The sequence below is a fragment of the Parasteatoda tepidariorum genome, chromosome 2 (assembly GCF_043381705.1).
Source record: "Parasteatoda tepidariorum isolate YZ-2023 chromosome 2, CAS_Ptep_4.0, whole genome shotgun sequence".
In the NCBI taxonomy this organism is placed as follows: Eukaryota; Metazoa; Arthropoda; class Arachnida; order Araneae; family Theridiidae; genus Parasteatoda; species Parasteatoda tepidariorum.
In genome coordinates, this window is record NC_092205.1 from 19,976,876 (window position 1) to 19,999,963 (window position 23,088).

The following is a 23,088-nucleotide window of genomic DNA, read 5'->3' on the forward strand; positions in this document are numbered from 1 at the left end:
TTGTTCCATTTTAAAAAATATCAATTAAATGAAAATAGTTTTTTAATTATTAAAATTGTATTATGGTTATCTAACACATTGTCTCTTCCATTGACTGTGTCTTCTCCTCCGTGAACTTGTTATGTCCACGGTGGGGACGTCGACGGAGGAGACAAAAACTAGTTCCTGAATTTTTCTGATTTTTAATTCAAAAGTTACGAAAATGGGGCAGTTCTTTTTATTAAATATACTATTTTTGCAATCTGAAATTCATCTATCAAAAATAAAATAATTTTCTCTTACCTTCTTTATGATGTCCATGGAGTATACGGTGAGAACTTTGACCCACCCCAGTTGAACACAACAATCCAAAACTGACACCAAAGAGAACAAAAACAACTGATAGTTAACATTAGAAAATGGAATGGTTACCCCTCACAGCGGCTGTCTTATAGGGATTTCGCATATGCGGCCTTTATTGCATATTTACCGAACTATATTAATTGTCCAGGGAGGGTGATTTCATTTTTGATGGACAAAGTTTACTAGTCATTTATGTTATAAAATTTTTTTTTAAATATTAACTAAAAAGTTACTATAAACATTTAACTAAGTAAAACTACAAAAATCATTAAAATAACATTTAAATTGTTTAAGTCATTAAAAATTATTTTGTGTCACAGACGTAGGGACGTCCACGGAGGGAATTTTGAAGTTATAAAAAATAAGAATGAAATATTAAATACATTTAGCAGAAATGCATATGATTTGTTAGTTAGAACTTTACGAAAAATGATGAAGAAAAATATTAAGAAATCTGCTGTATTTCCCAATATTTATTACTCAGGGCAGGGGCGGATCTACTTAAGGGCTTTTTGGGCTGCAGCCCAGGGCCCCGTGGATACAAAGGGCCCCAGTCCCCACTGAAAACAATAGGTGATATTTTGAATTTAAAAAAAAAATCTAATATTTAAAAAAAGAAACTATTATAAGGTTGGCAACCCTGAGATCAATCAACCCATGCATGTGAGCGTCTATCGAACGGAACGGGGAATTACCAGTCGCTTGTTTTTGGTCAGTGTTAACAAGTTAATTGTGTATCAACAAGTAATGTATCAACAAGTTAATTGTGTCATTAAAAGACTTCGTGAACAACATAAGGCACCAATCAGATCAGAAGCTAAAGGAATATGAAGAGAAAGCTAAAAAATTAAGTACTAGTGTGGGAATAGACTACAATGACATAAACAAGAGACGCATTACTCCAAAATTTTCAGATAAGTCTACAGATAAATTCCCAGTATACGGCGCAGAAAAATTTAAAAGAGACACGCTAAACGTTGCGTTGGATAAGTTGATTATGGATTTAAATAAAAGGAGCCAAGTCTATGAGATGTATAGCAAGAAATTTAAATTTTTAATGGATTTGCAAGACAAAAATATGGAAAACGTTGATCTGGAAAATGGACGTAACATTGTTGATTATTATCCAGATGACGTAGACGAGCATTTAGTGAATGAGTGCATTAAGTTAAAATCTTATTTACTTCAGTCTAAGCCGGAGTCTTACATCTCTTGCAGTGAAATTTTTATGCTAATTTACGAAGAGAAATTTGTTGATGTTTTCTACACTATCATTCTATGCTACACTATCTTAAAGATTTTTTTAACTTTGCCAATCACTAGCTGTGAAGCTGAGCGCTCTTCCTCCAGGATGTCATGTATAGAAAACAAATATAGGACAACAATGTCGAACCATAGACTAAATCAATTATCAGTTCTTTCCATAAATTGTGATTTAACGAAGGACTTTTAATGTGATGAACAAATAAAGGAATTTGTATCACAGAAAGATTGCTTTATAATTTATATAACATAACTACACCTAACCTGTCAATTTCTTTTGCAATAATGTCGTACAGTTGCTGTTTGTATAGACAAATAAAAATAAATAAATAAAAAAAATTGATAAAATTATTTTATTGTCCTATTTTTTCTATATACTTATCTACATCACTATAGAAAACAGTTTTTTTGACAAAATGACTATTAGGGCCCCAAAGTAGTTTCAGCCCAGGGCCCCACAAATTCACGATCCCTCCCATGACTCAGGGACTTAAAAAATCACCTATTTGTGAGAATGACCCATAAAGTAATGGGTAGTCATAGAAATTATTTTTTTTCCATTTAATTTATTAAATGGCTTTTTCGTGATCGATTTAATGGAGACACTTGTGACTAGTATGAACATCGTTTTTCTGGTGGATTATGAAATTACAAAAATTCTCTATTGAAAAATGTAATGCATATTTATTTCTAGTTACCCTCTCATTTAGCAACACTGATTTATACAGCATATTTTGAACATTCTTTGAATTTTAAANAATTTTATTGTTTGAATTTTATTTTCATCCTAAATATATTTATATGCGCTTGCAAGCTAAATATGAAACAGTGGAATTATCAATAAATGTTAATATTTCTGTAATAGTCACCATCGCCCTCGCCATAAAATGCATTTAAGAGGACGGTAACAACTGGGACAGGAGTGGCAAAATATTGAAAAATAATATTTTGCTTAAACTTAACAACATTATGGTTAATAACCTTGTTATTGTTAACAACATTAAGGTTAACAATCTAACTATGGCTAACAACCTCATTTTAGAAATAGTCCTAGGAAACGTTATTGCAAACTATGTATTATAAAAAAATTAAATAATGAAAGTAAAATAAAATATAGAAAAGGAACAGTATTGATGTCTGATAAAAAAATATTCTTACTTTTAATAAGAATGGGATGTAAATGTCTTTAGCATATATTTTAAAATATTTTCCTTTATATCTGAGGTAATGAGTAGTCATAGAAATGATTTCTTTTTAACAGATTTATTATACGGCTTTCTAGTGATCGATTCAATGGAGACACTAGTGACTAGTAGGAACATCATGAAATTACAAAAGTTCTCTATTGAAAAATGTAAGGCAAATTTCTAGTAACCATCTCATTTACCAACACTGATTTGCACAGCATATTTTGAACATTCTTCGAATTTTAAATCTATTTAATCTGCCTGGCTTTAAATATAGTAAGGTATAAAAGATATAAATGACATTTTGAATGTTCAAATTATGCTGTAAATCATAATATTTATTCAAAAACAAAATTTATGTTATTAAAATGCAAAGTCTACAAAGGTCTGTACACTAGTCTTCGAATGAAGTTGTAAACAAACACAATGTCGCATTTCTTGCAAATGGTCCGCACTTGCATATGATTATTTTTCGTTTATTGAGCAAAATTTATTTGCCAAGGCCAAAGTTAATACCATATATAAAATATTGGCATAACATCTGTAGTTTTTTTCCTTCCTATTATGATTGAATATTGTGTTAAATTTCGTTTTGTATACACCGTTTTATTTACTCATTTCTAGCAAGTACTGACTGATTGTTTGATTGATCTATCTTTTTTTTCCAGGAACTTAGAGAAACTCTTTTCTCACTCAGAACAAGCTTTTCATAGGACAGTGCTCATTTCATGGAAAAATTATATTATTTGGTATTATATATTTCAAAATTTGCTTAAAAAAGAACTATCTCCGTCAAAAAAAATAGTTCTCCTGAAACATAGATTGCATTTGCAATTTGAAAGAGAAAATAAATGTATGAACATTCACTAACAACTGCATATTGAAAAAAAAAAATTTATAAACCGAAAAAAAAAATAATGGGAAAACATAAGGAAAAGCTTCAAAACACAACTACTGGAAAAGATAATGAAACTGATCATGATAAATCTGCCAAAAATAATGCTGAATCACTTTCTGTTGGAAATACACCAGAAACACACGGCAATAGTTCTGAAATTCCGTCAACCTCGTTTCATGAGAACTGCAAGGAAACTCACGAGGAGAAAAAAAGTAAAAGCAAATTTCATGTAAAGGGTGATACACAAGCTCCACCTGACTTTTCAATTTTATTTAAACAGTTTAAAAGTTTTGGTGTGAACAAAAGAGAAATGAAGAGACAAGCTGAGTCGGCTTACCAATTAGCGTCTTATGATTATGAGGAAAAGGACATGCCAAACTATGACTCTGAAGCAAGTGATGACTATTACTCTGACTATGAAAATAGCTTTGGCGAAAGTGTCAGGCCAAATGATTGCTGGGATTATGTTGACAAAACGGAGGATCAAAATACGATAAAACTATATAGTGACGATAAAACGGAATTCATAATAATACAAAATAAACAAGGCGAAATGTGCTATTCGGGGGAACTTCAGTTAAATATTTTTGATTCAAGCAGTAAATTATTTTTCGGACATATTGGTAGCGAGAACTTATTACAAGTTGACTCTGCTAATTATGATAAATTTTTTGGGAGAATAAATATTATTGAGGGTGATGAATTTACTCCGGACAATTCTTTTGATTTTAATAAGGAACTATTTTTAGAAAGAGCCACAATTACTTCTTGTATTTATGATTTGCTTCAAAGAGAAAGAAATAAAGCTCATGACAGTTTTCTAGAATTGTTGAATAATAGTTACAAAAACATTTCAAAGGATCCTGCTTGCGCAGAAGATTTTTATCAACTTCTGTTGTTGGAAAAATCCCACAATTTATCGTTCGAAAATCCGGAAACATTACTTACTGAAATCACTCAACATGAACTTTTGTCGGCTAAGATAAAACTTCTGGCAGGAAATTTGATTGAAGCAGAAAGAAAACTTTGCCAACGGAATCAGTTTTTTCCAAAATTTAGTGTTTCATCAAATGTTAATATGCCTGATTTATTTAGGAGCTTGCAAAAAATTTGTAAAACTGGAATAGAAAAGCACAGACAAAATTTGTTGGATAAATGTCCGAACACAAATTTCAATCTTGTATGTCTTATTAGAACTATAAACCACCTACCACGTAGCAAATTGCTCTACATCCATGAAAATGACATCGCTTTGTTTACAGATTTAATCGAATTAACGAGTGAAAAAAGTCATTTAGGTAATAAAATGTTTCCAGTAACATTTGTTGAAAATGTATGGAATAAATTTTACAAAAAAATCGATGAATCAAATAGGATTTCGCTAAAACTATTCATAACCATGACAAATAGTATTTATTATTTCCTGTTAAAGAGTTTACGATACGTGATTGAAGAAATAATACGTTGCCAGGAGAAAACATCAGCCAGTGATTTGATTTCTTTCAAAGCAGGGGAACTTTCCATTGCTGACGCCATTTCATGGAGTTGTAGTACGCTTTACCACGAATCCCTCGAAAAACAATACCAATTAATATTTAATCTTGTGAAACATTTCGAACCCGGTTTTTACTCGTCACAAAATCAATTTAATTACACTTTTAAGTTGTTGAAAGAAAAGGACATTTCGACACCTGGCAATGAAATAAGATTCACATGCATCCCTGAAGAACGTCTTACCTGGCTGTATATTGTGGACTGTGCCCTTGCTCCTATCTTATGCGACAAGTCGAATGCTCGTTTCAAGCAATTGTCATCATCTGTGCTGGCTGGCTTCGTAAATTTCATTCAAGTGACTGAACAAGACCGTCAAGAATCATTTCGTGTCGCTACTCAAAACATTATAAAATTCATTTCCCAAACGTATCCTTACTTCTCTGCAACCAGTTCTACCCTAACGGATATCGATAGTAGTATTTTAACTAAGCAAATTGACGTTATAAAATGTGTTCTTTGCTCTGACGATGACGATTCTCTGTTACACCACTTCTCTAACTTGTTGGACATATACAATGAATACTGGGATCACAGACGCTCAATTGTTGGAAAACTTCCAATACCTTGCAGTATATTTAAATCTGATGTGGAATCCGTGATGCAAAAACTGTTGGAAATCGTTCATAAAGCTTGTTTAAGAGAATTCGGAGAAATCTTCATGATTAAATTTTTGAGAATGTACAACGAATTTTTGAAGCACTTAAAAGGAATTAATTTTGCATGGTTTATTCCTAAGATTTCATATTTTAAGGAGTTAGAAGGAATTGTCGAGGAGGTGACGAGAGGCAACATTACAGCGTACAAAATTAAAGAACCTGAAGATTACATTGAAAAACTCGAGAAAAAACAAAAAGAACCTCCTAAGCATTTTGTGATTGAAACGATTAAAAAGTTATTAGACATTATAATATTGTTATTTAATAAAGCGGATTGGAGTGATGAAGACTGCGTCAAATCAGTAGGCGATTTGTTTCTCGCTATTGGGCATTCTTTTACTCATTTCGAAGATCAAACTGACTACATTGATCCGGAACACTTCGTAAGAGACTGTACTCAACCATTTCAATGCGTCGTAGAAAGCTGCAAAGATTATTCGGATTTTAAAAAATCTCTTGACAGCGTTGAGAACTTCTACCTGAATTCTCGTAAACAAAATCAGATTGGGATACAACAAGCTTTAAAGTTTTGCGAACGAGAGGTGAGTAGAGCAGCTGGAAAAAATGAGTTTAAAATAAAAATTAACAGAAACATACTAGAAGACTGTTACAACCGTTATACGAAAAAGATGGCATCTTTGGAAAATTTAGAAATCGCTGAAATTTTGAAAGAGCTTAAGAAAGAACTTGGAAAAGAGCAAAAACTGCCTTTTCAAAAATGGACTCCTAAATTTAAAAAAAACGTTCTACCTGTTCTATTGGCTTATTTAGCTTCAGTTTGGTCTTTTCAAGAATCCAAAGATGTTACAATCATAAAGAAAAGAATAGAACCACATTGTGTTCAAATTCTGTGCATACTGAGACTTTTGGGTGTTGACCACGATGCTACAGGAGTGCCAAAACACTTTGTTCAGGTTTTAACAGGTCAAGGAAAATCACTTATTTTGGGTCTTATTTCTGCGCTAATAGCTTTGACAGGAAATGAAGCATTTGTAGTATGCTACAGTAATTTGTTAGCAAAGCGTGATGAAAAGGATTTTGATCCCTTTTTTTTAATTTTTAGTCAATTTGATTTAAAGTCTAAAATAAGTTATATTACTTTTGACAATATGGCTAAAAAAACATTGACTCGTAAGACTAATGGAGTTGAAAAATCATTACATTCTATTACAAATGATTTTGTTTTAAATAAACTTAATTATAAAGTAGTGGATAATAATAAAGACTTTAAAAGAACCGTTCTCTTAATTGATGAGGCTGATGTATTTTTCTCTGAAGATTTTTACGGTAATACTTATAATCCTGCTGAATTTTTAGAAATGGAGGAGCTATTAGAAATTCAGCCGGAGATTTGGAAAATTGTTGAAAGTGGTATTACTGAGAGAGACACGGCGTTGAGAAAAATTAAGGAGTTCATCAATGAACACATAAAATGTGAAAAGTACGGTGAGTTTAGTACATTTTTACAAAGTACCACTGATCTGTTTGAAAATAATCTAAAAGAGATGGTTGACGACGCAATTTCCGTCTCGAAAAGCAGCGCAAATAAAGTGATTGACGAAACATACAAAATTAATAAAGATGGATTCATTTCTTACCGAGATTCTTCTCTTATTTATTATACAAATATATTCGTCCGATATCAGAACGTGTTCAATTATTTCAGAATGAAAAAAGACAATTATGAGCACAAAAATTATAGGAACTATGGTTACTTGTCAGTGAATATGGGCTCCATCTCTTATGCAAATTTACCTTTGAGTTATGAAAACATCCTTGGTGTGAGTGGCACGCTTATGACTCTAAATGAATCTGAAAGAAACGCAATGATTAAGTATGGAATTCAGACCATGTCTGCAATGCCATCTTTCTACGGAGAGCGGAAACTAATCTTCGAACCCTCGAAAGATGTCTCTATTCTGGACACGCAAGACAGTTGGCTTTCTTTCGTATTCGATGTTGTTAAAAATGTTCACCTTAATCGCGCCGTCTTAGTTTTCTTCAAAACCGATAACGAAATGAAATTATTTGCTGAAAAATGTAAAAATAATATCAATCGCCTCCACACGCTGACAGGAAATGAAGATCCTGAAGCATTTGAATGGCGTGTAAACGAGGCAGGTATTGCACACACTGTGACCCTAGCCACCAAGACCATGGGTCGTGGAATCGACTACAAGTCAAACGACCGCAGCGTGGAAGAAAAGGGAGGTATTCATGTCATTCAGACGTTCTTTTCTTTGGATGAAAAAGAAGAGATACAGATCAAAGGCAGAACAGCGCGGAAAGACAATAAAGGTACTTACCAATTGATCTTATGCAGGGAGCATTTGAAAAGCTTGAATTGTTCAGATACCGATGCTGGTAGACCAATTAACACTTATGCCGAGCTGTGTGATGCCAGAAAGAAAATAGCCAGTGATATTGGCAATGATGTTGAAGAGCGCATTGAAAGATCCGGAAAGAAACACAAAATGACTATGCAATATTTCGAATCCCTTGCTAATTATACACAAGAAAAACGAAGCGCAATTTTATCTAAATATCCCTTTGTAGAGCATAATTAATTTATTATTATAATTAATTTATCATTATTAAATGTAACAAGATCATATGTCGGATGTCTAGAATATGATAGACCTAATTGTCATGCTACTCATGTTTTTAAAATTAATAACCAGACTACTAGGTCAGATAATTTTACAATGCTTATTTCCATTGTTTTCAATTATTTATTTACATTATTATTAAGTTACATGAATTAAGTTATTATGTAAATTGAGATAAATATTGGGTATAATTTATTTTGATTTCTTTTTCAAGTTTTAATTTGATAAAATCTGTTCGATTCTGATTTGATCTGTTATTATAGTTGATAAAGTCTGAATTGTTGTCATTGTCCTTTTGATTTGCATTACTACTTGTACTTTTATGATGCATACAATTTAAATGCTTGCAATTATTATTATTATTTTGTTTTTTATTATTCTATGAAATTTTTAAAGGGAAAAAAAAAACAGTTTTAATGGCAAATAAAAAGTTGATCAAAATATTTCTCTTCTCTTTCAGAAATTGTGGTATTGGTTAAGTTCTGAGTTACAATTTTAAGGAAGTTTTAAATGCCTAGCAACAATTTTACCATAGCCCCAGTTGGGCTCAAAATTATCTAAATATATGTCCGATATGAACAGGCACCAACGGACCAATATCGGGACATATAAGTCCTAGAATGGCTTTTAACATTGGATAATAACTACATAGGGCCGATATTTGTTGAAAAGTGGCTGTAAAATATCGGGTGAAGTGGACAATTTTATATATAGGGCTGATATTCGAAGATAAAATCAAATTTTAGTGTTCAAAAGAAATAAACTTATTTAGCGTCTTGATTTTATAAATCGAATAAAATTTTTTTCTGTTTAATTAAACGATCAAGTTCACTATTATCGCTAAAACTCCGTTGCGAATTTTTTATTAGATTTAATTCAACTATTTGAACTTTAGTTGATTTGGTATTTAAAACATATATTTTTGTGCTGCACATAAAAACGTTAATAAAGCACAAAGATGGTCATGCTTAAGGTTTGGTCCTATAAACAAGAACCTTCCTCAGTGTCTTACCATTGAATGACCAATTTTTTCATTTGTGTTTAGATATTGAGGAAGGTTCTTGTTTACAGAGTTGAAACCATAGTATGTTCATTCTTTACTTTCCTTTTAGCTATTTTAACATATCTTTCAAATATTTTACTCTTTTAAAATAATTTTACATTTTATTCCTCAAAGTTCAAATTTCGCTACTATAAGTTACCATAGGCCTGATAAGTTACCATAGGTCTTATAAATTTAATTTCTTTAGAAATTAGTTTAATCTTGATTAAGTATTTTATAACCAATTTAGAACAACTGATAAAATTTTTAGTTTACGACCATAAATGTTCAAGTCCGTAGCCTTGAAATTTTGATCCAAACCTAGAAAACAAGTTAACTCTTAGATTTTGCATTAGGAGAAACTAGTCTTTGCGGATGACTTTTTGATGGAACTAACACATATTTGCATTACATTGAGAGGAAAACTACAAAAACCTTAACAATGAAAACTACAAAAATGATACAAAAAGGAAAAAAATGCTTTTATTTCCTTTTCGTATAGTCAAATTAATGTCTTCAGAAATACTAAACAATCATCATTGATTTTTTGAGCCAAGGTAAATGAAACTCTTTCAACATTTTAATTTCTACAGCAAGTGAGGAAAAATTTTAATTGGTGGACTTTGTTCGTTTCATGAGTATAATAATTTATCTGCTCATTGTTAATTGCTGTATTTCTGGTTTAAGAAAGGAACACTAAACAAATTTTTTGCAAATTATGGATTTTTTTTCCAAAACAGAAAATAGTTACTGCTCAGAGAAAATTAAGAATTTCTGATAAGAACAGTTCCCGGAGTGTCAATTCATTATTAAATTTAGAATTTTTAGAAAAAAAATAATTTCAGGACATGGTAAGTAACCGAGTTACTAGCTAACCAAGAAGTACTCCATCTTCAATTTCTTAACAAATTTTATTTCAACCGAGGAACATAAAAGAAGAACTCTGGAACAGTATTCAAATTCAGTACTTCATTTGTTGAATTGACGTCATTTAATGAATTTGTACCATTCCTAAACACGGCTAATAAAATAAAAATTTAATTCAAATCATATTCAAACTAAGCTAATATACACTTCTTGTCAGTGGTCAGTAGCAGCAACTACCAATATTGCTCTTTGCTTGTTTTTTTATGTACATTATGGGTCCTCTATTTTGCATTTCTTATTTCCTGCACAGCCTAGCAACTTATTCTAATACTTTTCAAGGTCATGATTAAGAAATTTTTTTTGACAAGGAGCAATTTTTCTCCTGCTTTCCCACAATAAAACAAAAATGCATTGAAATTACACAGCTTTTGTAGCTCTAATTTTTAGACCTGCATTAAGAGGAATAGAATCCTATTACTGAAACTGCAAAAGAAAAGTGGATTTTTTGGCCATACATTTTCAAAGAAAAAAATGCTTCTTTACTCAAGTTGATATAATTTTTTTTGATATTAACATTAAAAGATTAATAAAATAAACATGCAATTCTCGTGCTAAAAATAAAAATTTAATAATTTTTGCAAAAGCTACAAATGGTTATATTCTTTTGAAGGATAAAAGCTCTTTTTTTCTTGTCTGAAACTACACGAAAAATTTATCAAATTATATAACAGTGTATAAAGTTAGGCTTATAAAGAAAACTAATCGAAGATTACATATCAATTGTTTTTCTATTTTTATTATTTATTTATTTTTAACTGATTATTTTACAAATTTCATTCCTCTTGTTATTTGAAAAATATTCATTAAACAGAGTACAACTAATAACTGTCTTCAGTAAGAAGAACTCAATTACCATTAACACTGTATTTTTATGATTTATCACCGCACAAGGCTTCTCTCTTGAATCAACAAGATTGTGATTACTTAAATTAGATTTCTGAGTGAAAAACTTTCCTAATACTAATTCAACATAATGTACAGTTAAACTCATATTGAGTGCAAAAGATTTTTCACATACATTATATTAATAATTCATTTATCGAGTATGAACAAGAAAGTATTCTTTCAAATGAATTTTCTATGAAAATGTTTCATCTTTTCATGAATAAGGTTACTCTCCCCGCCTTTTATAAAATATGAACACCCACTAACAATACATCCACTCATTTATCCAATATGAACAAGAAAATATTTCTTTAGGCTGTTTATCGAATTCTTTGCATAATATAAAATGATGCCTTTTCTGTTGTTGTTGTTGTTAATTTACGTCGCACTAGAGCTGCACAATGGGCTATTGGCGACGGTCTGGGAAACATCCCGGAGGATGATCCGAAGACATGCCATCACAATTTTGATCCTCTGCGGAGGGGATGGCACCCCCGCTTCGGTAGCCCGACGACCTGCGCGCGGAGTCGAGCACTTAACGGTAGCACAGTTTAACGAGGACCAATATCGCACACCCTCGGTCCCTATGCAGACTGATCCAAGTGGTCACCCACCCGCACACTGACCGTAGCCAGTGATGCTTGACTTCGGTGATCTGCTGGGAACCGTGTCTTAACGATCAGTCCACTGCGGGCTTTTTCTGTGAATAATATGCTATTTTTATAACTGCTGAGAGTTTGCAACTACTACTCATGACTGTTAGGTCAAGTTTAGCCTATCTAAAGCCTGTGTTGTCTATGTTTATTTTGAAAATGTCGCAAAACATCAACATGGAGAAAAGCCACAGTTTTGTGAAAATGAAAAACGTTTGTAGTCTAATGTTTTAATATTTAAAAACTTACTCCAATGCTGCATTACCTGGGCTCATAAAAATTTGCAAAAACTGAGAATAAAGCAGTGATTTTGATAATTTTCATGGAAAAATATCGCCAGATTGTCAGTTTTTAAAATTTTTTAATAACTTTTAAGATATTTAAATTATTTGTCTGTTCTAATCAGGGTTGGCAAGTTTTTGACTTATGACGGTTTTTACCGGTTTATACCATGGTTTTTACCGTCATGTCAAAAACCCCTCTGTCAAAAACTCATAGTTTGAGCAAAACTGTATTTTTATTTGAGTTTAACTGCTTGTAATTTAAAATTAATTGATTTTAGGCAATAAAATTAGAAAAAAAGTTGTTAAAAGATATTTAAGAACAGATTCTTGCATTTTCCCAACATGATTATATCAAAACCAGGGTTGGGTTTTTGACGTCAAAAAGTGGTTTTTGACATGACAAGGGTATAATACTGGTTTAAACTGTCAAAAACCCGTCAAAAATGTCAAAAACTGAAGTTTGCCAAGAAAATATATAAACTTCAAAACTACCAACAGTTGCCATGCATTATATTGAAATTTAATTATACTATAGGTAATCAGCAGGTTTTAAAATATTTTTTAATTAAAATTAAGGTAAAATAACAGATTTAAAATCTCAGAAATTTATATTCAAATGCATGTGCAGAAAAATTTTGCACAAAAATTGTTTAAATATTTATATTTTAAAAAAAAAAAAATTTCTTTTTGATACTTAAGAAAATTAAAAGTTTATTACTATGCATTTTTGACATATAAGGAACATATAACTAATATTTATAAGGAACTTACAAGTTATGTTGTATAAATACAAACTTGATACAAGTGTATGAAAAAAAATTTTAATGTTATACCGAATATCTTTATTATCCAGTATGTTAATTTGAATTTAAAAGTAGTTATATTTGTGAATAATGATAAATATAATTCATATTGTTTATTATATTTATTTATAATTATTACACTTATCATTTTAAAACAATTTTTATCTCTTAATTTTTTTTTCTCCACTTGTATTAAGAATACAAATAATGCATATCTTGAAAGCAAGAAGTAATTATTCAACAGCTGAATATTTAGATATTCAACAAAACTATATAGTATTCAGCAAAATGAAATTCACAAGTATTTGGATAAACTAAATTTTCAGCATAGTAAATGAATAGGCTGAATATACTGTAAATCGACACTAACTACTCTGTGTATTTAACAGAAAGCACTTAAATTTGTATTGTCTTATGTTAAAAAGATTATTAAGAAGATTTAAAAGAATATTAAAAAGATTTTTCTTTAAAAGAAGATGTCTAATGTACAAAACTGCTAATGTTTATCTTTAAAAATGTCTAATTTTTAGTATAATCTATACTATACACTAAATTTGGTTATAAATAAATTTCTTAATAATATCACTGCAGATTTTCAATAACACATGAAAATGAATACATAATATTACAAAAGATGTGAGTTTTCAAAAGTACAAGATTTTGGTTACTATTCAAAATATAAGTGTTTCTTCAAAATTTTAAATTTATTTTTTCTAGAACATATTTAGAAACACTATCCTTTATAAAAAATATATAAATTTTATGTATTAATTAAATTTCACATATGAATATAGGTTTTTGACATTTTCGACATTTTTGACAGTGAGGTTTTTGACGTGACGTTTTAAACCATGGTTTAAACTGTCAAAAACTGTCACATGTCAAAAACCTGCCAACCCTGATCAAAACATACTATTTGAAGTAAAATATTAAGATACTAAACAGAATTTTCAACATTTCCAAGCATAATTTTGTTTGGCATAATACATTACTGAAGAATGTCAAGTCATTCTTGACTTAGAGTTTGTTAGTAGCTACAAGTTTTGCTTAGCTTATTTCTAATATTTAAGAAATGCCAAATTTTAAATTCTTCTTTTCAGTTCTTGAATTTATTAATTGTTCCAAGCTTTTTTGTTTGTTTGCCTATTTCTAACAATTAAGAAGAGCAAAATTTTGAATCCTTTGCAAATCAAGCTATAATGATAAAAATATGCATCACTATTTTCAATAAGTATATTACAATATTTCTATATGAATGCATATCCTTCTATAAGAACATATACATGTATATAGTTGCAAAATCAATAGAACATTAATTTATTTTATCATTTACAAAGGCAATCAGGTGAAAATAATATATTGTCCGCTATATGACACAAATGAAAGAAAATAGTAGGTTTTTGACAGTTTTTACCGGTAAAAACACGGTTTTTACCACTGTCATGTCAAAAACCAGTTTTTGACGGCAAAAACCCAACCCTGGTCCTAATGCTCAGAGAATTCATCCTGGCAAGATTATATACCTAGTTCAAAATCATCAGATTGCTTCAAGTATAAGGCACTTAAACTATGGCTTTATTTTTCTTGGCAAAAGAGTTCCAAAAAACACTGTAAAATGAGTTTCCTATTAAAATGTTAAAAAAAAAAATTTTCAAATGGAAGTTTTTAAAACATTATGCAGAAAAAAGTTTATGTACTTAAAAAATTTATGCCGATTTACTTACAAATTACACAATAATACTTTGTAAAAATTTATAATAAGCAATTAAAGAAAATTTCAAAAAATTATAAAGAAAAATTCAAATTAATAAAAAAAAAAAATGCATGAACAAAGTTTTTTTCCAATTTGAATAACAGCATTTCAATTGAAAAAAAATTCTATGTAAAATATTGATCACATATATTGTATGAACAAGAGAAATTTTCTTTAAATAAGATTTACGTGAGAAAGATTTATTACACAAACTGTATGAATAAGGTTTCTCTAAGTAAGAATATCAGTGTATCATATACTGAAATTTTAATGAGAAGCTGCACATATAAGTATAATCTCCAATATGTCAGAACAACAGAATGTTTATTCAACTATATATTTGAATCAGAAAGAAGTATCACACAAGACTAAAGTTTTTCTCAAAATGAAGAAAATATTGTTTATTTAAATTATATTTCTGTGCGAAAGACTGATCACACACAGTGAATGAATAAGTTTTCTTTCCCAAATGAACTTGTTGAGAATGTTTAGATAAATTAAATTTCTGTGTGAAGAATTTATTTCAGAAACTGCATGAATACGCTTTCTCTCCAATATTAATAAGATTGTTTCTTTAAACTAAATTTATGCGAGAAAGATTTATTACGCACAGGCAGCATGAATAAAGTTTCTCCAAGTATGAACAACAGAGTGTATCTTTAACTGAAATTTCAATGCTCAAATATTTTATCGCAAACACAGCATGACTAAGTTTTCTCACTAGTATGAACAACGTAGTGTACCTTTAAATGAGATTTGGATGAGAAACTTTTAACACACAGGCTGCATGAATAAGGTTTCTCTCGAGTATGAACAACAGAGTGTATCTTTAACTGAAATTTGAATGAGAAAGTTTTATCGCAAATGCTGCATGAATAAGGTTTTCTCTCCTGTATGAACAAGGAAATGTCTAGATAAACTTGGTTGCTGTGTAAACGATTGATCACACACACTACATGAATGAAGTTTTTCTCCAATATGAAGAAGAGAGTGTTGATTTAAGTTATATTTCTGTGCAAAAGATTGATTACACACACTACATGAATAGGGTTTCTGCCCAGTGTGAACAAGAGAATGGTTTTTTAATGAAGATTTATGCCTGAAAAATTTATTGCACACACTGCACGAATAGGGTTTCTCTCCAGTATGAATAACACAGTGTATCTTTAAATAAGACTTCAATGAGAAAGTTTTATTGCACACACTGCATGAATAAGGTTTCTCACCAGTATGAACTAGGGAATGTCTATACAAGCTATATTTATGTGTGAATGACAGATTACACACACTACACGAATAAAGTTTCTCTCCAGTATGAACAAGAGAGTGTTGATTTAAATTACTTTTCTGTGTAAAAGATTGATTACACACACTGCATGAATAGGGTTTCTGTCCAGTATGAACAAAAGAGTGTTTCTTTAATGAAGATATATGCGAGAAATTTTTATTGCACACACTGCATGAATAAGGCTTCTCCCCAGTATGAACAACAGAGTGCGTCTTTAACTGAGATTTCAATGAGAAAGTTTTATCACACTCACTGCATGAATAAGGCTTCTCTCTAGTATGAACAAGGGCATGCCTATATAAACTAGATTTATGAGTGAATGACTGATCACACACACTACATGAATAAAGTTTCTCTCCAGTATGAACAAGAGAGTGTTGATTTAAATAACATTTATGTGTGAAAGATTTGTGACACACACTGCATGTATACGGTTTCTGTCTAGTATAAGCAAGAGAATGTTTTTTTAAAGAAGATCTTTGTGTGAAAGATTTTTTACACACACTGCATGAATAAGGTTTCTCTTGAGTATGAGCACCACAGTGTACCGTTAACTGAGATTTCGATGAGAAAGTTTTATCACACATGTTGAAATTTTATCCCAACTTTATTTCAGTGAAGATATATATATATTTTTTTAATTTCTCTCTATGATAAAATTTGATTGCACTCTCTTTGTTACTCCGCATAGAGTAGTGTTCTGTATGAACGTATTTTTGCTCGATTGATAGAAAATATAAAAAAAATTTTTTTAAAAAATTACTTTAAAATTAAACATTTTTATACAGGAATAAACATAATTCAAACTTTCTTGGTTTCAGCATGGCGAAATGCAAGGGATTAACTCAAAATTTTATTGACTCCCTTAGTAATCAGGAATATTGCCGTACCGTTACGGAAATCACACCTAGAAATCCTTTATTCAACGAATGTTAGCATCAGTCAGGAAACAAAATCACATATTAAGAATCATTCAAACAGAGCAAATTATTGGTTCATTATGCCAAGAGCACAAACATAAAAATAATAAGTTTCTCAGATTGTTTGTTATTGTTTTCGATTTCCGTTTCCGGCTATTCCTAGAACGTTTAACACTTTCTTGTTCTGCCCACCAATAGAATGCATACACTATGCCACTAAGTCTTTCTTAGTGATTAGCTCAGCTGCCTCTGTTTTTTTATCACGTTAACCCTAGGAATCTGCATCAGCATTGAGGAGCGCCAATGCTGTTTTTGCGCCAAGTTTGATCCTTCAAGTAGCATCTGTTTTTTGGTCGGGATTTGAGACTGTCTGAGAAATTTATTTATATATAATGTGTATTTAATAAATTACATAGAATATAAATTATAACATATGAGTCCGTACTCAAGTGGGAGAAGATGGACAATCGTTCCAGGGTCCTGTAAAATTTGTAGTTCATGCACTGCTAAAATAATTTAAAACAGCTATAGAATATTAATATTAAAAGACATGTTGGTCATTTTCCCCGTCTCACGAAAAATTTGTTTAAAAAGCATTTATTGTTTATTTACTTACTGATTTATTTAATTCGTTAGTCAGTGATTATTTGGTTCATTCAACTATATCAAAAATTATCTTTTAATTAGGTAAAAATCGATCATTATATATAATGATCGATATAATCAGTATCTACATAGCGTCTATATAAACATTTTCCGCATAACTATTCATTTCTGGAAAGTAATAAATGAAGATCGCTGAGCTTCCTATTCTTTGCCCCCAGAATAACACTTTTATATACAAGGTTTAAAAAATGAAATAAATAAATATATAAATGAAAAAACAGCAGCAAGATTAAAATTTTTCGAACCTTTACTTGAATTTTTAGTCGTTATATTAAAGAATCATCATCATCACTACTGCTGTTTCTTATGTTCAACTTTAAGTTACATTTTGTTTTGCATCACAAAAACTATCAGAAGAATTAAAATTAAGAAGGTCAGTTGAAAATTATGCAATGCATAAAAAATAAACTGACTACTCAGAATAGCTTTTGATCTGATGATATGATTTTTACGTTCTAAGTTCAATCTTATTAATGGTGCAAAGTGGGACTTCAAATATGCTAATTAATTTGTGTAGATGATATAAATAAACATACCTTTTTTCATGACGAATTTGTATTTGTGAATTAAAAATGTAGGAAGTAGCCTCAATCAGGGAAATGTGGTCCCAATAGTTTGGTCAGTAGAGCAGTTGAAAGTTTGGACTCCTTGCTTTTTTTCTTTTTTGTGTATAACATTTTAAGTGAATTGAAAAATGCTTGTTCACAATGGACAATTACAGCATCTCTTAATTCTTATAAATTCCAATCCAGCCTATTGAAATTCTCTCCTGAATTCGAAAATCTTATCGTTTTTTCCTCAAATGTGTATTTAAATTGCCCAAAAAAGCCACCAAAGATGATGCATTTAGAAACGATCCCTGATTGGTTATGACGTCGTACGTGCTGAATGGAAACATGCCTCCTCCATCAGCTAAAGCTATTTCAATGCTTTTTTAATTTTGACATTACTCTCGTATGAATATCTTTTGTATATTATTAACTAGCCGCCTAAGGCGGCCAGCTGTCCGCCACGCTGAAGGTTTTCACAAATAAAGTTTTTTAAAACATGGCAGGAAATCTGAAGATTAGTGGACAATTAAAGTGTTCCTGTCCAGCAATTTTGTCTTCATATCCAGTTCTGCTGCAGATGTGTTATAGCTCTTGAGGATGTTTGAAATTATATAGNATTTTCAAATACTATTTTAATAATATTATTTAAAGAGATTCCATAAGTTGTCTTTGTAATCTAAGTAAAAATATTATGTAGCACGCAAGGGACTCTCAAATCCATTTTAAAAAAATTAAATGACACACACATGTCAGACAATTTTGCAACAGCGAAAACTTTATTTCATTTTCTAAAAGATAAACAGAACCAGAAAATCATGTAATAATATTCCTGAAATCTGAAAAAGTTAGATTCGAAAAGTTGAATTTTGAACTTTCTTGAAACTTAAATATTCATTTTTAAAACATTTCCCATACTGCTGCAAACTATTTTTTCATTATATCAAAAAAGAAAGCATATTCCTAAAAATAACTATATTCTTGTTGGTTGTGTTAAGCTATTAATGACTTATTCTATGTTTCAAAACTATGTTTCATGTACGTAGAGTAATAAAAAAGATACTTTGCTTCATGCTAATTTCTTTGTTTTATGTGTCATTTACTCTAGCACAAAGATAAACTCAAATATGATAGTTAAACAGAAAATTAAATATTAAACATTTTTTTTATCATTTTTTTGATAATGAAACATTTCAGGCCTGTTATTTAACTTTAAGTTTAATATCTTGATCCAGAACTCTTAAAAAAGTCTATAAAAGTCACATTTATGTATTTAAGGTGCTCTGTATCCTAATGAGTATTATAATAATAATAATCCATACCGAACATTGTGCATGTTATATGAAGAAAAAAAAACTACTCAGATTTTCAATAGAATTTGATAATTGACTGGTTTTATTCATGAAAAATAAGTGATAAAAATATTTGTTTAATCAGTGCAAAGTGAATAGAATACAGAATACATAGACGGGATAAAATGGTGTATATTTTCAACTAATGTCGGAATTAAGGGCAAGCTTTCATTTCATATTTTGTTAGTAATGAACTATGTTTAACTGTAATGCAATGGTATCATTACTGTGAGAGAAGTAATAATGCTAGTCTTAATATTTTTTCGATTCAACAAATGTATATTGTAATTTTTCCTTATTTATTTTTTATTCCCACAAATGTTTGACATATATAACAAATTGACAAATTGAAGAGTGTCCTCTTTCTGCCCATGTGTCTCTCTTATAACTCTTAACAGTTTATGCTAGCGTCCTGAAATTCGAATAAAGGGTGAAGGAGGCAATTTTATCCCCTGTGATTACACACACACACACACACACACACACAGCCGCTTTTATTATTATGTATAGATAAAATTTTTGTTAATTAAAGTTGCAGCTTTTAGAGTATGTGCTAAATATTTAGAGTATGTTAAGATTTTTGAAACTTCAAACTGTTTATTTATCCCTAAAATAGCTGAAGAAATGATCATGTAGCTCTTCACAGCATTCTTTTCGGTTAAAATCAGTGGTGTTCAGGTTCATAAAAAATACTTTTTATTACAATTATTTTTAAGGGAAAGTAATATGCTCAATTGCAACCTAATTACTTAATCAAAATCAATCGCAGATTGGATGGAAATTAAAAATAGTATATACATTTAGATAAAGGGTGGATGATTTTATTATTCGGTATTGCGTTAAAGAAATCAGTGTTTTCATAAATCAAGTTCATTGAAAAATATCTATCCGTCATAGTTACGATCTATGTGCTAAATATTTGGATAATATTTAATTTTTGCCTGTTTTATTTTTACTAGAGTAAAAGGATTTTCTTACGTAAATATTTATCAATACAGTTTATTTCTTCTTTTTTTACTATTTATTCAATATTTAAGTAAACATTAATGCGAATATCTATTCTCAATATTATTCTTTGAGTAAATAGGAATTTCGCTATAGCTAGAAAAATTATTTTTACTGTTAAATTTTGATTCCTCTTTCAGCAATATTTACCATATATGGTTATTGTTAATTTTTCTCCTTATTTCTGCCAACCTAGTGCCTGCAAAGAAGAATTCTAAAATAGTAAAATTAATGCATGATACATTTTTAATGAAATGTTTTTTATTAAAATAGGGGGAAAAGTGTCTGGTTAAGCTATCGATGTCGCCGAAAACAAATCAACACTTTCAAGAATCTAGTACATTGAAATATATCTGCCCATCATAATCGCCACAACCTATATGCTTATACTTAAAATTTCAATTAATGTAATTTAATTTAGTTACATAATTTCGGCGAATATCTTAAGCTAGACGCTTGTTTCACTAAAGCTAAAGAATTAAAAAAAACTTATGNAAAAAAAAAAAAAAAAAAAAAAAAAAAAAAAAAAAAAAAAAAACTCATGCAAAATGAAAAAAATTCTAATTCACATTCTTTATTATTTATTAAATAATTAAATATATAGTAATGATAGCATCATTTGCTGATATTTATATTCTTTGAGTAAATTGAAATTTGACTATGGTGAAAAATTATTTTTATATGTATTTATAAAATTTAATTCCTGTTTCTCTAATGTGAAACTAAATAAATGCATATGCTTGAAATCAATACTATTATAAAATATATTAACGCAAATGAAATAAAGTTAATAAAATTTACTATTATATATTAATTTCTTCTTTTTTTTCATTTGACTAAATCTTTTATAAAGAATGAATTAAAAGTTTTGCTGGGATCACAATTTTTTAAAAAGGTTACTGCTATGCTGACGATAATTCCCTGCATTAAATTCAAGCTAGAATAAATAAATTAAAAAAATCAATAACTTGAGTTTTTCTACATTTTTAAAATCTAATACTATTCAATATAAAAATTCATTCAACCTTTTTTTTCACTTAACATAAAAATAATTACAATTAGGCCTTAAAACTAAGATTAACACGGTTGAAAAAATGAAAGTATAAAATTATTTTGTATTTATAACGCATCATTTTACTAAGTAATATCAGACATTCATAACTCATTCTAACTCCTTTTTTTACTGAACTAAAGAATCTTTAATGTTCAGAACCATTAACTATTAACAATGTTTAAATGAGTACCATATAATTTTTTTTTTATTAGTAGAAAATATTATAAAAATACGTTATTTTTCAGTCACATTTTTACTAAGCCACATTAAGGCACAATTTAAAATGATGATCTTTGTTCTCATATAGGGTAAACCAACCAGTGAAGGAATATTTCATACATATTGATTAAAAATAAGAATTTGAAAGTTTTTCTTCATATTGATTGGTAACAATAGCTTACTGCCAAACAATAGGAAGTCATCTAGCAATGTTTTGGATTACCTGGTCAAATAGACTTCTTCGGAAAAATTTTGGAATTTGTTATTATCTCTGCAACACCTTGTTTCTTTGAAAAAATTATAAGGTGAGTGTTTGTATTTATATGTTTGAAGTGGAATTAATTGCATGTAATAGTTTTATTTTTCTCACTGTGAAAAGGAGAATTCAAAATATAGTTTTTGAAGTTACGTTTTATTTTTTGTAAGCATCATAGCATAATAAAGTACAGAGATAATGTTTATTCACTGGATCACCAAACGATAAAAAACCAGTGAAGGAACAAGTGTTCCTTTACTGTTTTTTTTTTCTAAGTTAATGAAAATAAAATATAAACTTTAATTTTCTTGACCTTTAGTGATGTTCCGCATCAAAAGTATGTTAAAAATACGAAAAACAACTTCTAACCAGTGAGGGAACAGGCATGTTCCTTTAATGGGCATAGATTTCCCAGTGAAGGAACAGTATGTGTTAATATGTTGACACTTTAATTTTCAATTTATGATTACAAAAAAAAGTTAACATTTTCCAAGTATTTATATGTTATAATTTTAAGAATAGGCTTGCTTTTAAATATTTGTATGGCTTATAAATTCATAAAGAGCATTAAAAAATAACCAAAATTAAGTGTTCCTTGACTGGGTGTTCCTTCACTGGTAAGGGCTGTTCCTTCACTTGGTCTTCTTACTACCTGTTATTTGAACCTCCAGAACTTTAAAACAATATTATGTAAGTTCTCTAAAATTTTTTCACTTAATTTGCAATTAGTAACAAATATGTTGACACAGTCATTTAACTAAAATTACGAATTTTGAAATTAATATGATCTTTTAAAAAGCAAGCGAAGCTTAAGTGTTCTTTCACTGGTTAGTTTACCCTAGTTACTTACCATCTAAAATTGTTAGATTTAATTTCGAAAATTCAAACGAGCGCAAAAGCTTAAGGTTTTCACAGCACGGCAAC

General features: G+C 29.7%; 2 protein-coding genes across 2 annotated transcripts in view; both read right to left on the reverse strand.

The window, feature by feature from the left end:
• Positions 1-22,839, reverse strand: part of LOC107457572 (uncharacterized) — an 82,649-nt gene extending 59,810 nt beyond the window's left edge. Inside the window, exon 1 of the mRNA XM_071177258.1 lies at positions 22,744-22,839. The gene's annotated coding sequence lies outside the window, so the exon portion shown is untranslated. The remainder of the gene's footprint in view (positions 1-22,743) is intronic.
• Positions 13,563-17,236, reverse strand: LOC107457569 (zinc finger protein 658B-like). Its single transcript, XM_071177261.1, has one exon. The coding sequence runs from the start codon at positions 16,729-16,731 to the stop codon at positions 15,712-15,714; it is 1,020 nt and encodes a 339-aa protein (XP_071033362.1). The 5' UTR covers positions 16,732-17,236; the 3' UTR covers positions 13,563-15,711.
• Positions 22,840-23,088: the final 249 nt, after the last annotated feature.

Excerpts from the sequence above, each read along its gene's own strand:
- LOC107457569 (XM_071177261.1), bottom strand. The coding sequence starts at position 16,731 with ATGTGTGATAAAACTTTCTCATCGAAATCTCAGTTAACGGTACACTGT.